This window comes from Delphinapterus leucas, chromosome 13, assembly GCF_059928025.1.
Source record: "Delphinapterus leucas isolate spDelLeu-1000000601 "Yukka" chromosome 13, BTC_Dleu_Yukka2, whole genome shotgun sequence".
Lineage (NCBI taxonomy): Eukaryota > Metazoa > Chordata > Mammalia > Artiodactyla > Monodontidae > Delphinapterus > Delphinapterus leucas.
In genome coordinates, this window is record NC_143141.1 from 81,354,792 (window position 1) to 81,370,317 (window position 15,526).

Consider the following 15,526-nt stretch of genomic DNA (forward strand, 5'->3'; position numbering starts at 1 on the left):
ACGGCTTTTAGACGGCTGCTGTGTAGTCTTTTAAAATGTTCACTGGCACATGCACTTGCTTGCAGAGAGTTCCATGGGTGCATGAGTGGAGAGGGACCATATTGGAACTACTTAGATTTACTTTATCTCGTTCTTTTACTGTGTGAAATATGCAGAGTAATAATTTCCTATGAGAATGTGTATTTACAGTTGTGTTGTTTTTTTTTTTCCCTTGAATGGCTGTAAGTACAAAGAAGTTTGGAGATTACTAGAATATTGCTTAAAAAGCATGTTTTTGTGCAAGACAGAACCAGTGTTATGTGACCCCCGACAAGTCGGTACCACCTCTGCAAATATCAGTTCCTTTTCTGTAATTGGAGAAAATAACATGGTCCCTAACTCACAGGATTCTTAAATATGTGAGGGTGGGGGGATAGAGAGAGAGAGTTAGAGTTTTATCTCTGTACCTGTCTATAATTAGTATGAAGTATTTAGAATTGAGCCTGGCAAAAGTCAGCACAAATGGCATATTAAAGTGGTTACAGTGAAAAACCAGTTTCATTCTCAAAAGTTTATTTTACAGAGTATATTTTACTGAGTGCCTGGATGTAGAATTTTGTGTAAAACCTGCCTAAATCTTGACTATCATATTTAGACCTAAGTTAGGAAAATTAATCAAAGCCGTACTTGGCTTACTTTCAGGAATTAATAAATAACTCAAAATTTTACCACAATAGTATGCATTATATTTAAGGCATAATTAAATGTCACAGTTTTATATATACACACACACACACACACAAGTCCAGATGACTGAGGGTCAAGTGTAGATACTTACATTAATGTTAGTGTTTTGGATTCACCAGTTAATGAGATACATCTTTCTCACTAAACATAGTTTCCCTGGTGACCAAATTCAGAACACTTCCTGTGGCTTTCTTAGCTCCACTCCCAAATCTGCCTCTACTGCAGAGTATATTTTATTGCCTACTGGCCTCTCTGTCTCAGGAGCACTTAAAACTCAGTGTTTTCAAACAACATAAATGTATTATTTATCCTCCTTCCTTTCCAAAGCTGCTCAGTCTACTGATAATGGCATTTAGTATTAAGAGTAAAGGTTGTTTCTGAAAATTAAACACAAGGTAAAATTCTATAAAGCAAGCCCAAGTTTTAATTGGCTTGAATAAGTAATATTAGAGGGACATATCACATTAGAATCCTTTTTGTAGTTTTATACATTAACAAAGGATGGACAAGAAGATGAACAGATTAATATCCAATTTCACTGCCTATAAATAGTGAAACTTGGTTAAACTCAGTTCATACCACGAGGAACCTGGACGTTAAAGAGGTTTGACTTTGGGTTTTGACAACCTGGGTTTGGATCTAGCTCTGCTAAGTTATAGCTACATAAGTCTGAGTATCTTTTAATTGAGCCTCAATATCCCCTTTTGTAAAATAAGGACAATACTTAGAAGGATGTTGAGGATTAAAGGAAAGGTTTGTACCTCTTAATCCCCTTCACGTATTTCATCCCCGACCCCTCCCTCTGGCAGCTATACATTTGTTCTCTGTATCTGTGAGTCTGTTTTCATTTTGTTTTGTTTCTTTTGTTTTTTAGATTCCACATATAAGTGAGATCATACGGGTATTTGTCTTCCTCTGTCTGACTTATTTCATTTAGCATAATACCCTTTAGATTCACCCATTTTGTTGCAAATGGCAAGATTTCATTTTTAATGGTTGTGTAATATTCCATTGTGTGTGTATGTGTGTATCACACCTTTATCCATTTATCTGTTGATGGACACTTAGGTTCCTTCCATATCTTGCCTGTTGTAAATAATGCTGCAGTGAACATTGATGTGCATGCCACTGCTTTTGTCCAGCACCCCTTATCCTTTAGAGACTGGTCTCTTTTGCCCCTATTCTTACTCTCTCTGTTTCGTTTGTCTTCTATATTGAGGTCACAGGGATTTTTTAAAAACACACATCTGAGTGTTCACATTTTATTATCTGAAGTGCTGTGCTTAGTACTTGCTAGTTTTGCTCGTCTGGAATTGTTTGATGGATGGCCTAATGAGTTTTTTCACTTATTTATACTATTTATTATCTATTGCATCTCACATTACTTCATGATGTATTCCAAGTAGTGTGCTTAATTAATTCAGTACACTAAAAATGAGGTGATACAATGCAGAATGAATTTGTCTGTGGTGGTGGGAGAAGTGGAATTGGGAATGAGGTAAATAGTCCGTGGCAGATTCAGAAGCAGCAACAGTTTGCCTTTTTTGAAACCATTGTTTTCTATTAATAATTCCAGTTCTGTTATGGCTGTTCTCACTGCTGCTAACCCCTCCTTTGATATGAATGGGAAGTGTGAATCGCTACATACTCACAATAAATTTGAAAATTTAGAAATTTATAGTCCTTTGTTAAAATGCTTTTGGTCTCTATCAAATTTCCTATGTACATGCTTGCTGTAATTAACCCTTGGTGATTGATTTTTCTTCTTGAACTTTTTTTTTTATTGAGAATCTGCATATTTGTTACTATTCCTGCTCTGATGGAGTTTGCTTTCTGCGAGGGGGAAATGATATGTTCTTTAATTTTAATTTTTTTATTGTAAATAAACAAATATTAAAGACCATGAAGAGCTTTACGGATATATTGAAAATCCCAGAGGAGTTTTTTTTTCTATTTTTATATATTGCAGGATATTAAAAGTATTTTTCTTTGCATCTGTTTATATGTCTCTTTAGCCTATTAGAAACAATTTTACTATTGTAACCTAAAATTAACTCTCAAGACATTCATGTGTGTTTTTAAAAATCCATTATCATTAAATTACAAAGTGATTCCTATTTTAAAAGGTAGGATCCTTCAGTGTCTGTTAGATGCAAGTTACCATGGCAACCTAACAGCAAACTGCAAATCCCAGGCTAAGCACAGCAAATAAAAAACATCATTGTCATGTAGCACACTGTCTTCCGTCTTGTATAGAATCTCACATTCGTTGTGAGGAGCTAATCACATTTACCTTCATGCCCCTTGCTCCCCCCAATTTTACCTGAAAAACTACCATTTTCTAATGGTAAAATACTAAAATCAGTCAGCTGATGTGTCTGCTAACTGCAAGATCGTGTGTTAAGCATTAATAAAAACAGTGTCTAAAAGGGCATTTAATGTTGGGAAAACCAAAAAGTAATGTGTCTTCTTTGCTCTTCTATAATAAATAAATTACTGTAATTGAGAAAGGAATAGAGGTATGGGTGGGAAAGAAGGAAGTGTTGGGAAAATAATAGCCTGGTGGTATTCTAGGGAACTTAAATTAGCAACAAGCTGAAACTAATATACATTAATTCTTGCTATTAAATAATTTGAGAATTGTTTGATTTTCAAGTTCTGACTTGTGTAAGAGATTCAAAATAAACATTATTTGTAAAAAAGATGGTGAATATTATGTAATTGTGACTGTAACACTAGTACTGTCTCAAAAGGCATTTTGTTAAATGTCCTTCTTTGGATGTTAACTAATATACCTTTTAAGTGGTATTTGATTTATCATGATAAATTAGGTTCCTTATTGCCTTCAGGATAGGATAAAGTCCCACGTTTTTTAATGTTGTTTACAACAGTTCTTCTCAGACTTTAATGTGCTTGTGAGTCACCCGAGACCTTGTTAAAATGAAGCTTCAGATTCAGTTGGTTTAAATTGAGGCCTGAGATTCTGGATATCTAATATGTTCCTCGGAGATGTAGATGGCTGCTTGATGGTCCTTGGACCACATTTTGAATATCAAGTCTACCAGTCATTCTATGGCTGGCTTCTTCTCTGCTGCCCTAACTTTATTACTGGTAGCTATACCTTGTCATTCATTTATGGCACTGTGTCATGGACATGCTTATAGTATCCCCTACAGTAGCAGTTTGCCAAGTGTGGTCCAGGGATCCATGAGACTCTTTCAAAGGGTCGACAAGATCAAAATTGTTTTCATAATTATTGTAATATGTTATTTCCCTTTTTCATGTTCATTCACTTGTGACTGTACAATGGAGTTTTCCAGAGGTTACAGACATGTGATGATGCCATCGCTCTGGCGACTGATAGAATGTGTACTTGTGTGTTGCTTGTTTTAAAAGTTTTTCAATTTTAATTTATAATATGGTAAATATTGATAGATTTAAACAAAAGCTCTTTGAGGTCCTTGGTACTTTTTAAGACATCACAACCTTTTGAGAACTGCTGCCCTATGGTTTTTTTAGGCCATGGACACAAAGACTCACATCTAAAACTTTACCAGAGCTCTTTCCATAGCTTACGGTGGCTGTTCGGCTAGGGTTGGAGTTTCAGCCCCCCACGTGGACACTGCAGTGGGGTGGCCTCCTCACCTTTCCGGGCAGTGGTAAAAGGCCTCCTCTGACACCATCCAAGGGGGAATGGGAGTAAGTAGCATCCTGTTACCCCCTATTGGGGGTGGACATCTAAGTTCTCCACCTGATGCCATCATCATGGCTCCCTACTTGGCCTACACAGCCTTCTCTGAAACTAGCTTCCCCAGGGTGGAAGTCCAGGCTACCCACTTGGCCTTTGGTGGTGTTGGGGGGGAAGAGGAAGGGCCAACAGTTCTTTTAGTGATATTTGACTGGAGCAGAGTGATTATTGTCTAAAAGTTTCCTGTCTTGTTAGGCCCCCCTTTTCCTGCTCCTTTGTCTAGAGTGAGCAAGCTTTCATTAGGCTTTTTTTTTTTTTTTTTTTTGCGGTACGCGGGCCTCTCACCCCTGTAGACTCTCCCGTTGCGGAGCACAGGCTCCGGACGCGCAGGCTCAGCGGCCATGGCTCACGGGCCCAGCCGCTCTGCGGCATGTGGGATCTTCCCGGACCGGGGCACGAACCCGTGTCCCCTGCATCGGCAGGCGGACTCCCAACCGCTGCACCACCAGGGAAGCCCTCATTAGGCATTTTTGTTTTTCCCCTGCACCTGTTGGTGTTTCCCCTGTTGCTGGCTTCTCCAAGTCCGGGATAGTTGAGGCAAAACAAAAACTCAGGGAACTACCACGATGTCATTCCTTGGGTCACGTGGTTCCTAGCCAATCTGCCTCCTTCTTCAGAGTCGTCTTATGTTTGTTTTATAGTATATATTTTTCAAGGATTTTAGTTTTACTAAGCAGGGGGAATAGGGAAAATTACATCTATTCCATCTTCCTGGAAGTGGAAGTCTCTGATTGCTTTTATTAACTTGCACTTTGAGATAAAGAATTAGAGACTAAACTCCAGCCCCACTGCATATCTCTTATATTTGGTTGTATAAAAATATATGAATAAACATTAAAATATTTTCATTAAAGAAAAACTAGGTTTGAAAAACGCAAATAACTACTTTTGGGAGAAAAAAGTTTAAATTTAATTAAATAGAATTGATGTGAAAGGAGTCATGACCACAGTTGAGGATTTTACAAAACAAGGTAATTTTGTGTAGTAAATTTGAAGCTTTAAATTATCAGTGTTCTGGAAAATAAAATTATAGCAAACTTGTTCTAGGAAGATATAATGAACCTGTAATAACCAGTGTACAAAAAAGGAATTGAAATGATTTCATAAAATTAAAATAGTCTCCAATATCTAATAGCTTTAAGCTTAGTTTCTTACTTTCAAAAAACATTTCAATGTCATGCCAGAGTGGTGATTTCAGAGCATTAAAAAGATGGGGGAGGGTGGGCTTCCCTGGTGGCGCAGTGGTTGAGAGTCCGCCTGCCGATGCAGGGTACACGGGTTCGTGCCCCGGTCCGGGAAGATCCCACATGCCGCGGAGCGGCTGGGCCCCTGAGCCGTGGCCGTTGAGCCTGCGCGTCCGGAGCCTGTGCTCCACGACGGGAGAGGGCACAGCAGTGAGAGGCCCACGTACCGCAAAAAGAAAAAAAAAAAAAAAAGATGGGGAGGGCTTCCCTGGTGGCGCAGTGGTTAAGAGTTAAGAATCCGCCTGCCAATGCAGAGGACACGGATTTGAGCCCTGGTCCCGGAAAATTCCACATGCCATGGAGCAACTAAGCCCGTGCGCCACAACTACTAATCCTGTGCTGTAGAGCCCACAAGCCACAACTACTGAGCCTGTGCTCTAGAGCCCACAAGCCATAACTACTGAGCCCGCATGCCACAACTACTGAAGCCTGCATGCCTAGAGCACATGCTCCGCACAAGAGAAGCCACCACAATGAGAAGCCCACGCACCGCAATGGAGAGTAGCCCCTGTTCACCCGCGCGCAGCAATGAAGACCCAATGCAGCCAAAAATAAATAAATAAAAATAAATATATTTAAAAAAAAACGATAGGGAAACTACCCAGTTCACTTAATGAAGCATGCATTGTCACAATAAAACCTGTCAAAGATAGTTCCCCAAAGCAGTTCCAACACAGTACGTATAGATATTTGATGTTTCTGCAAAATTGGTTCTGTCAGTGTAACTTAAGAAAGCAGTGGATAAAAATTAAATACTGTACGAATGTCTGTCTCGCCCGCCCTCCTCTCACATCTCTGCTCTAGGGTCCCGGGTCCCTGTTCTCCGTCTACTTCATGCCACCTTTGTAACACCACTCCTCTAGCCCCCCAGCCTCCCCACACACACACCCTTCAGCTTGCCTGTCTTGCCCTGCAGGTACATCAGCAAGTGGAGCTTTCCTCTCTTCTACTGAGAACTGACTTGAATCTTTCAATCCAAATGCATGAGAGAGAAAATCTCATTTAACCCACTGCTGCCATGTACCTGGTACAAACAGGGCTGCTATAGTATAGCACTAGGGGCACCTAAATGGGTTGAGAGTAGAGCTATTTTTCATATTCTTACATCTTAGAAATTTTTTATTACCTATGCTGTGGATTTTTCTTTCCAATTATTCAGCAAACAGCTATTGGGTACCTATCATTTTAGATCTCTAAGTGAATTTTTAAGAGAAAAATGAAAGCAACATTTGGAGTAGTCAACCATTTAATTTCAATCAAAGACCATCAGCTTTGACTTGAGGTGCAGCATTTATATGTTTAGAAAATCTTGATGATGTTCATTTTCTAGGTATAAATTTTATAGTATATCAGTAAAAAACAAAAAAACAGACAATCAGCATGGGCTCTTTCTTTGGAGAAGAGTTAAGGGACACTATTGATGCTAGGCAACACTGCTCCAAATATGCTTCTTTGGGAAAATAATTAAAATTAGTTTTATGTGGTTCACTATTTATAAGTTATAAAAATTGGATGATTGCTCTGGAATCATTTCAGAGGCATTATGCCATCTCTATCAATAGATCCGCAGTTTCACAAATAAGATCTTTTACCTTTTGTGAGCTTAGGAGTTAAAAAACACTTAGGTAGGCCCATATGAGTAAAAACCTTGGTCATGAATCATTCTGAAGTAAAATCAGCTAGTGTAGCAAATGCAGATTTTTTTTTTAACAAAACTTTATTATCTTATACTTCTGTAGGTTAGAAGTCTGACATGTCTGCCTGGGCGAAAATCAAGGGAACAGTAGGACTGCATTCGTTTCTGGAGGTTCTTGACTTATCTGTGTCCTGGCCTTTCCAGCCTCTAGTGACCACCTTCATTTTTTGGCTCACGGCCCCCTCCCTCCATGCAGATGACAGTTCTAATTTTTTAAAGTAAAAATGAATGGATATAGTACTAAAACTTAAGCTTGTCTGTCTTATTTTGTTTAGTTTTTTAAGGTATATGGAACAATCTTATGGATGCTATACATGATTTTCTTCATTGTCCCTAATATTTGTTTAGACCTGATGGCCAAAAGAAAGGAAGGAAATTTCTTCTCTCCTGGAAATGCCAAAAGACCAAGACAAGAAGAGCTGGATGATTTTGATAAAGATGGTGACGAAGATGAATGTACAGTTTCTTTCACTAATGGTACCTCTACTTTGGTGAGTGCAAAATTACAATATTATGTTTTTTGATTTGCATGTTTCTCATGTCTGGTTTATATGTCGTATTCTTAATTCAGTATCAGGAGCTGGGTCTCTGCAGAGGAAAAGTAATATGAATTTTAAAAAGCTGAGATAAAATCATCTCACTAATTTTGAAGTTTATGTTAATGATTAAAAAAAATTAGTAGAGAAAACAATGAAACAAGGAGCTGGTATCAATAAAATTGACAAACCTCTACTAAGATTGACAAAGGGGAGAAAAGAGAGAAGACACAAATTACTACTATCAGGAATGAAACAGAGGATATGACCACAGACTCTGCAAACACCAGAAGGATAATAAGGGAATACTGTTAACAACTCTAAACACATAGATTCACAGCTTAGAAAGAGTGGACCAGTTCCTCGAAAAGCACAAACTACCGCAATTCATTCAATATGAAATAGATCATTTTAATCACTCTGTAACTATAAAGGAAATTTAATTCATCATTTAAAAACTCCCCAAAAAGATATCTTCAGTTCCAGTTGGTTTGATTGGAGAATTGTACCAGATGTTCAGGTTCAGGTTCGGGTTAGCATTCAGGAACAATTCTTAGACTTAACATCAAATGTACAAACCATTAAATGAAAAATTGATAAATTGGACCTCATCAAAATTAAAAACTTTTCTTCTGCAAAAGACCCTGTTATAATGATGGAAAGTCAAGCCAGGAGAATATTTGCAAATCACATATCCAACAAAGTTCTAATATCTTGTTTGTATAAAGAACTCTCAAAATTCAGCAGTAAAAAGCAAATAATCCAATTTGAGAATGAGCAGAAGACATAAAGAGACATTTCACTGAAGAAGAGGATATACAGATGCAAATAAGCACATGACATGATATTCAGCATAATTTTTCATCAGGGAGATGCAAATTAAGACTACAATGAGATATCACTGCATACCCATCAGAATGGCTAAAATTTTTTGAAAAGTGACAACACCAGGCTTCCCTGGTGGCGCAGTGGTTGGGAGTCCGCCTGCCGATGCAGGGGACGCGGGTTCGTGCCCCGGTCCGGGAGGATCCCACATGCCGCGGAGCGGCTGGGCCTGTGAGCCATGGCCGCTGAGCCTGCGCATCCGGAGCCTGTGCTCCGCAACAAGAGAGGCCACAATAGTGAGAGGCCTGCGTACTGCAAAAAAAAAAGAAAAGTGACAACACCATGTGCTGGTAAGGATGCAGACACTGGATCATTCAGTGGTGGGAATGTAAAATGATACAGTCACTCTGGGAAATAGTTTGGCAGTTTCTCTAAGAAATTTCACATGCAACTATATCATATAAGCCAGCATCTGTCACAGAGAAAAGAAGATTTATCTTCACACAAAAATCTGTACATGAATGTCCATAGCAGCTTTATTCGTAATAGCCCAAAACTGACAATCCAGATGTCACACAATGAGTGAGTAGTTAGGCGTGCTGAGGTACATCTGTACCCTGAGATACTACTTAGCAACAGAAAGCAGCGAAGTACTGATACAGGCAAAAATGGATAGTTATGCTGAGCGAAAAAAAAGCCAGTCTCAAAAGCTTACATTCTGTGTGATCCCACTAATATAACATCTTGAAATGACAGTGTTTCAGAAATGGAGAACAGATAATTGGGCCAGGTGTTAAGGAGGGGGTGGATTGGGTGGGATGTGGATGGGGCTCTAAAAGGACAACGTGAAGGATACTTGTGATGGAAATCTTCTGTATCGTCACTGTATCAATATGAGTATGCTAGTCGTGATATTGTACTGTAGTTTTCGAGGTGTAACCTTGGGCAGGAACTGGGTAAAGGATTCACAGGATCTCTCTGTATTATTTCTTACAACTGCATCTGAGTCTTCAGTTAGATCAAAATAAAACATATTTTTAAAAAGTCTTCAACCACGATTTTCAGTATTCTACTCATACAAGGATGTAAATGTTTTCTGCTTTTTAATAAGCTGGTGTCTAGTAGAAGAGAGCCAGGGACTTTTTAAATAAATGACTAAAAAGGCTGGAGACGTTAAGTGTTCTTTAAAAAAATTTGGAAGGTTTGGTAAAATATGTTTGATTTATTTTCGTATTTTTAACTACGAAGTCTGACCACTCTGTGCTGAACTTTTGCTTGAAACGTTTATAAACCTTCTCTAATTTAATTATGACATATATTCACAATATGAGAATTATAATTACATACCCTCCCCTCAGTGGGGGACATTAAGCAGTGTCTGAATATATTTTTGGTTGTCACAGCTAGGGTGGGGGGAGAGCGCTACTGGCATCTGGTGGGTAGCAACTAGGGATGCTGTTTAACATCCCACAATGCACAAGACAGCCTCTCTCCAACAAAAAATGATCTGACTCAAATGTTGGTATTGTCCGTATTAAGAAACCTTGATACACTTATTAGACCCTATAAGGACTTTAGAATGAGTGGTTAATCATATAAGGTCTCCATTTAATATCATTTACTCATTGACTAAAGTTAACATTTAAAATTATACTTTCTGGGCTTCCCTGGTGGCATAGTGGTTGAGAGTCCACCTGCCGTTGCAGGGGACATGGGTTCGTGCCCCAGTCCGGGAAGATCCCACATGCCGTGGAGCGGCTGGGCCCCTGAGCCTGCGCGTCCGGAGCCTGTGCTCTGCAGTGGGAGAGGCCACAACAGTGAGAGGCCCGCATACTGCAAAAAAAACCCCACTATACTTTCTGTAACATTTTTCATTGGTAGCACTGCTAATCTTTCTCTTCTAGCAAATGATTGGTTGATTGTAGTGAATGAATTCGATTGTTTTCTCTCGTTTTTTAAATTAATAGACAGCAGCAGAAGTTGGAATCATTGAGAGTATTCAGCTCAGAAACTTCATGTGTCATTCGATGCTTGGACCCTTTAAATTTGGTTCTAATGTCAACTTTGTTGTTGGCAATAATGGAAGTAAGTGCTTTTGCCCTCCTTCTTATTTGACTTTGAACAGTACATTGAGATCAGAATGCATTAACTTTTTAAAATAGGTGACTACTAGTGCTGATAAATCTAAGGTTTAGACCTCTGATTTGTGGTCATGAATTTTTTCAGTATTGCCTGCCAGTCTGCACTTTAAGAAATGAGTTAACTTTAGGCTCATTATGCAACAGGGATAAACATTTCCTGCTTATTCTTCTGAACCTATGTACCTTGGAATTCATACCACAGAAGAGTAGGCAAGCTATCCTCATTGCAACTGAGGCAGGCCTGTGTCTTATATCTATTAAATGTTGTAAGAGCATGAATAAAGTGTCTTGGGAATCCAAACTTGAAAGAAACTAATTCTTGTGGTTGTGGCCAATGAAAGCTTTAAGAAGAGGTGGTATTTGTGGTGGTACTTGAATAAAAATGAAAGATTCTTTAGATCTTATTGGGGAAGAAGAAGCTGAGATGTTCCAGGCAAAGATTGCTCATCACCAAAGGTTGGGAGGGGTAGAAGCAGATGTATATGGAGAGAGGTGAACAACCTCATAGGGTTTTATCATACCATACATGGTAGGGAGGGGCAGAAGCATACACTGGAGAATCAGTTGTAGGTAATGTTGTTGAGGATATTGACTGCCGTGATAAATATTTGGGGATTTCGTTCACAAGTCAGTGGGGAAGCAGTTAAAGTTTTAGAGTATAGAGGTGACACGGTGAAGATTTGTGAAACAAACTGGCCACATTGTAGAGAGTAGATTAGAAGGGGGAAGACATAGGAGTTAGACCAGTTAGGTAGCTTTTGTAGTAGACCCCCGCCGGATGTGAGGTGTTGGCTGCTTGACTGAGCCAGTACAGAGGGAGAGGAGCTTGCCAGGGTCCACGACTGGTGGCCGTGCTAGAACATGAAACTAGTACAGGTAGCTCCACAGTCTGTTTAGTTGTTCTTTGTTTTCCCTACTCTATTCGGTCAAGAGGAAAGTATTTTCAGAAGGAGGGGATAGACAAAGGAACCAGAGCTATGGGGAGTTCAAACAGGACAAGAAGTAAAAGCAGACTGGTGGGTTGGTTCTGCGGTTAGATCTTCACTCCTGAAACAGCGAAGTTATTAATACAATGCGAGTGGTGGAGGCAGTGAATTTGGAAATGAAGAAAAAGGAGAGAGGTAGGATAGGGACTTGAAAGGCATTCCAGGAACTGAACTGGGCTAACCAGCGTGTACTTTGGTTAATTTGGAGTATTTTGTGGAAGATGATGAGCTGATAAGAGTTGATTAATTTGGTTGATGGTGGAGTTGAGAAAATGGTTACCATGATTGTTAAAGATTTTGGAATTTTAGCTTGTGTGATATTTTATGTCTGTTAGGGTAAAAAGAAGTATACTCTTCAAATAGCTAGCAAGTGAATAATATTCAAATTAGGAATAATAATTGTCAAAATATTATGTAAAAACATTGTCTATATGACTGATAATTTTTTCATATTTAAGCTCATTCATTCAATAAATAGGTGAGTGCCTATTATGGGCTAATATTGGAGATAAAGCAAATGAATAAAAAACAACAGTCCTGTCCCTCTGGAGCTTGCATTCAAGGTTAAAAATAGTTTCTGGCTTCTGAGAATTTATGGAAAAAGTAAATTTTAATTAAAGTAGGATGTAAGAAAAATTAGATGAGTTAAATGTATATGGGTAATTAGAAAGATAAATTCATTTAATAGGCTGAAGGGCCAAGATGACACAATGAGAGTTTTAGGTTGGAAAGGTATCAACCATTTTTTCCATTTCCTTATTAGTGGCAAAGATTTGATTCCTGAAATGTACTGATTTTTTTCTAATAGCAGCAGCTAAATATTTCATGATATGTACAACTTTTTGTTTGTTTTCGGCACTGGAAGAAAATTATAATTGAAGTATAATGCTTTATTTCAGAAATTTTTTTACATCAAATTGTAGGAGTCAGACTTCTCTTTTCTCCCTCTAATGAATGTGATTTCTTCAACACCTGTTTCTTTAGGTGGGAAGAGTGCAGTACTCACAGCTCTTATAGTTGGTCTTGGTGGAAAAGCAGTTGCTACTAACCGAGGATCTTCTTTGAAAGGTTTTGTGAAAGATGGACAGAAGTAAGTGTTTGTTTTCTACGTGTATTTTTCAGTTCTTTAATAAGAAGCAGCTTCTTTAGAATCCCAATTCATGTAGACATGGTAGGAAATGAATTGGCTTCCCGGAACTGGAGCACTGATATCATATCTTTTCATTCCTTTCTCTTGCCCCCTGTTGCCAGCATAGCCCACTGTTGCCTGTTCACCTCTCCCGACAGAATGCTTGTGTCAGTTAGTGCCATGTGCCTGCCCACTGACACTCGTTTCTGTTACCTTTCTGGAAGAACGAGCAGTGATAAATCTGCGTACTTCTGTTTACAGGAATATTTATAAATATTGGACTTTGCTGGCTCTTGACCCAAACCCAGCTTCAGCAAGTCCACGTCGCTATGATGTGGGCTAAGGCAGAGTTAGTGACCAGCCAAGGTGTCCCTAAACAGAATTGCTGCCTCCAGCTCTAAGAATTTCAAAAACGTATTCCATCTGTCTCTAGGGGGTTCACCAGTGAGCTTGACTTGAGGACCACAGTCTCGAGTCTCTTTGGGGTCCATCTTGACCCTTGGTGAATGGTCATATAACAACCCTCTGTGGCTTTACATTTGTATTTCTTTCTGTTATAGTTTGCCATCACCTAACTATATATTAATTGCTCAGTTTGCATCATCATAGACTCGTGACCTTTTGTCCATTAGGAAACTCTCTTCAGGCTGATCTCCTTGTTCTTTTTAATTCTGCCTCAGAAACCTCTGAGGGATCCTCGTGTCTCCTAACAACTGCACGTCCCAGGCTCCGTCATACCAGCTCCCAGAGTCAGGCTGCTCCTGCTGCCCATTCATTCCTCTTTCACACGCCCAGTGCCCAGAACTTCTGGAACTTTGATAATTAACAGTGATACCTTTTTTTTTTTTCCTTCATGTAACAGACTTTCCTCCTGCTCAGTGTTGTATCCACTTAACTTCCCCCATTTCCCATTTTATTTCTAAAAAATAGAACGCGGACGGGATGTGAGTCAGGATTGCTGGTTTTTTATGTATCTCTCAGAAACCTTGGGAATCTTAACCCTAAGCCAGGGTTCCAAGTTGACACAGGAGAAGGGAAGAAAAGATACAGAAAAATTCATTTTCTGTGCTGTATGGCCTTGAAAAAGAACCGTTTAGTAACAATTCTCCAGCTTATTTTCTGTCTCTCCTTATCTTACTTGGGCGCCAGCCCAGCAAGGTCTTCTCTTCCACAGTCTCCAAACAAAATTATGGCTGAAGTCAAAAATTAGTATTTTTAACACTTTTAAGGCACTGGTCTCAACTCTGCTTCAATTCATTATACTGAACTCTACATTTCTTAGTTGTCCAAATAGTTACCTAGTCTGCCTAGCTAGATAACACATTGATCTTTCAAATAGAAGCCTCAGGAAGAAAATTTTTTTTTCTGCACCATTAAGGGGTTTATGCCTCAATTAAAGATTTTAAATGTTTTTTCCATATGGGAAGTAGCTGGATGAAAGCAGAAACTTCTTTCTGAGATGTGTCCTTGGAATACCATTAAAAAAAGAAAGAAAAATAAAGGCTAGCTTACACAAATCACCAACTTTGAAGGACACAGCTGCCTGTAGATAGGAACATTAAAATATTTTAAACAGAGTTAATAACAGTTAAAACCTTTAACCTGAGCTCAGCCTCCTTTTTACTGACCTCGTCTAAAAAAATAGCTAAAATGAGCTTTTCCAAACCCATTACTATTCCTCTTGTCCTCCCCTTCCTCATTTAAAACATTTGGTATCTATAAAATTTCTCTTCTTTTATAGTCTCTGATTCTGTCATCACTTTTTTACCGAATCAGCTCATCGAGCTTTTCGGTTCTATTCTGCACCTAAAATCTATGAGGCTATCCCGTTCTTCCTGAGGAACGTCTTTCAGTCTGGCAGAAGTTTGAGGTGGTCCTCAGGACTCTGTCCCTCCCGCACATCTGAAACATTACACTCTCCATCTGTGACGCCTGGGCTCGGGGCTACCTTTGTAGAGGGTTTCAACTCCTCCATTAGAGACGCTTGCCAAATATGGTTAGGAGAAACCGGACGACTGTGCCTGGAGGCTCTTTACTTGGCGCTCCAGCCTCTGATTATCCACTGAGGCTTTGCAGTGAGTGGTACAGGGACAGTGATGGAATTCTCCAGTGACCAAGGTCCCAGACCCCTAGCTGTTCAGGTTCTTCAACAGGTTCATTTACTGTTCCCTCCTCGGCCTTCCTAATCCTATCGTGGCGGCACTGGGCTCTTTGCCGCAGGCCTGTTTCTGACATCAGCTGTGGCATTGGGAGTGGGTTATGGGGGGACAAAACCTCCTGCTGTACGTTCCTGACTTATTAGTCAAGGTTACAGAACTTACTGCAGATGAGCTGGCCACGCAGACAAGGAACAGATGCCTCCTATTTTTACATGACTTTTTCCCTGTTCCTTGTTCCTCGTGCCCATCAGTGCCTGATGCTACCAGTCATCTCTGTGCAGATAGGTTCTCCTGGAGCTAAGAAAGAAGCCACACCCTTATGGTGGCGCCGCTTGT

At 39.5% G+C, this 15,526-nt stretch overlaps 1 protein-coding gene across 2 annotated transcripts in view; it reads left to right on the top strand.

The window, feature by feature from the left end:
- The window catches only part of SMC6 (structural maintenance of chromosomes 6), a 73,757-nt gene that overhangs the window by 1,019 nt on the left and 57,212 nt on the right, over positions 1 to 15,526 (top strand). For both annotated transcript variants that reach the window (XM_022554110.3, XM_022554109.2), the window contains 3 exons: positions 7,763 to 7,905; positions 10,743 to 10,860; positions 12,887 to 12,992. In XM_022554110.3, the coding sequence (XP_022409818.1) occupies positions 7,768 to 7,905; positions 10,743 to 10,860; positions 12,887 to 12,992 (362 nt within the window). In that variant the 5' untranslated portion in view covers positions 7,763 to 7,767. The remainder of the gene's footprint in view (positions 1 to 7,762; positions 7,906 to 10,742; positions 10,861 to 12,886; positions 12,993 to 15,526) is intronic.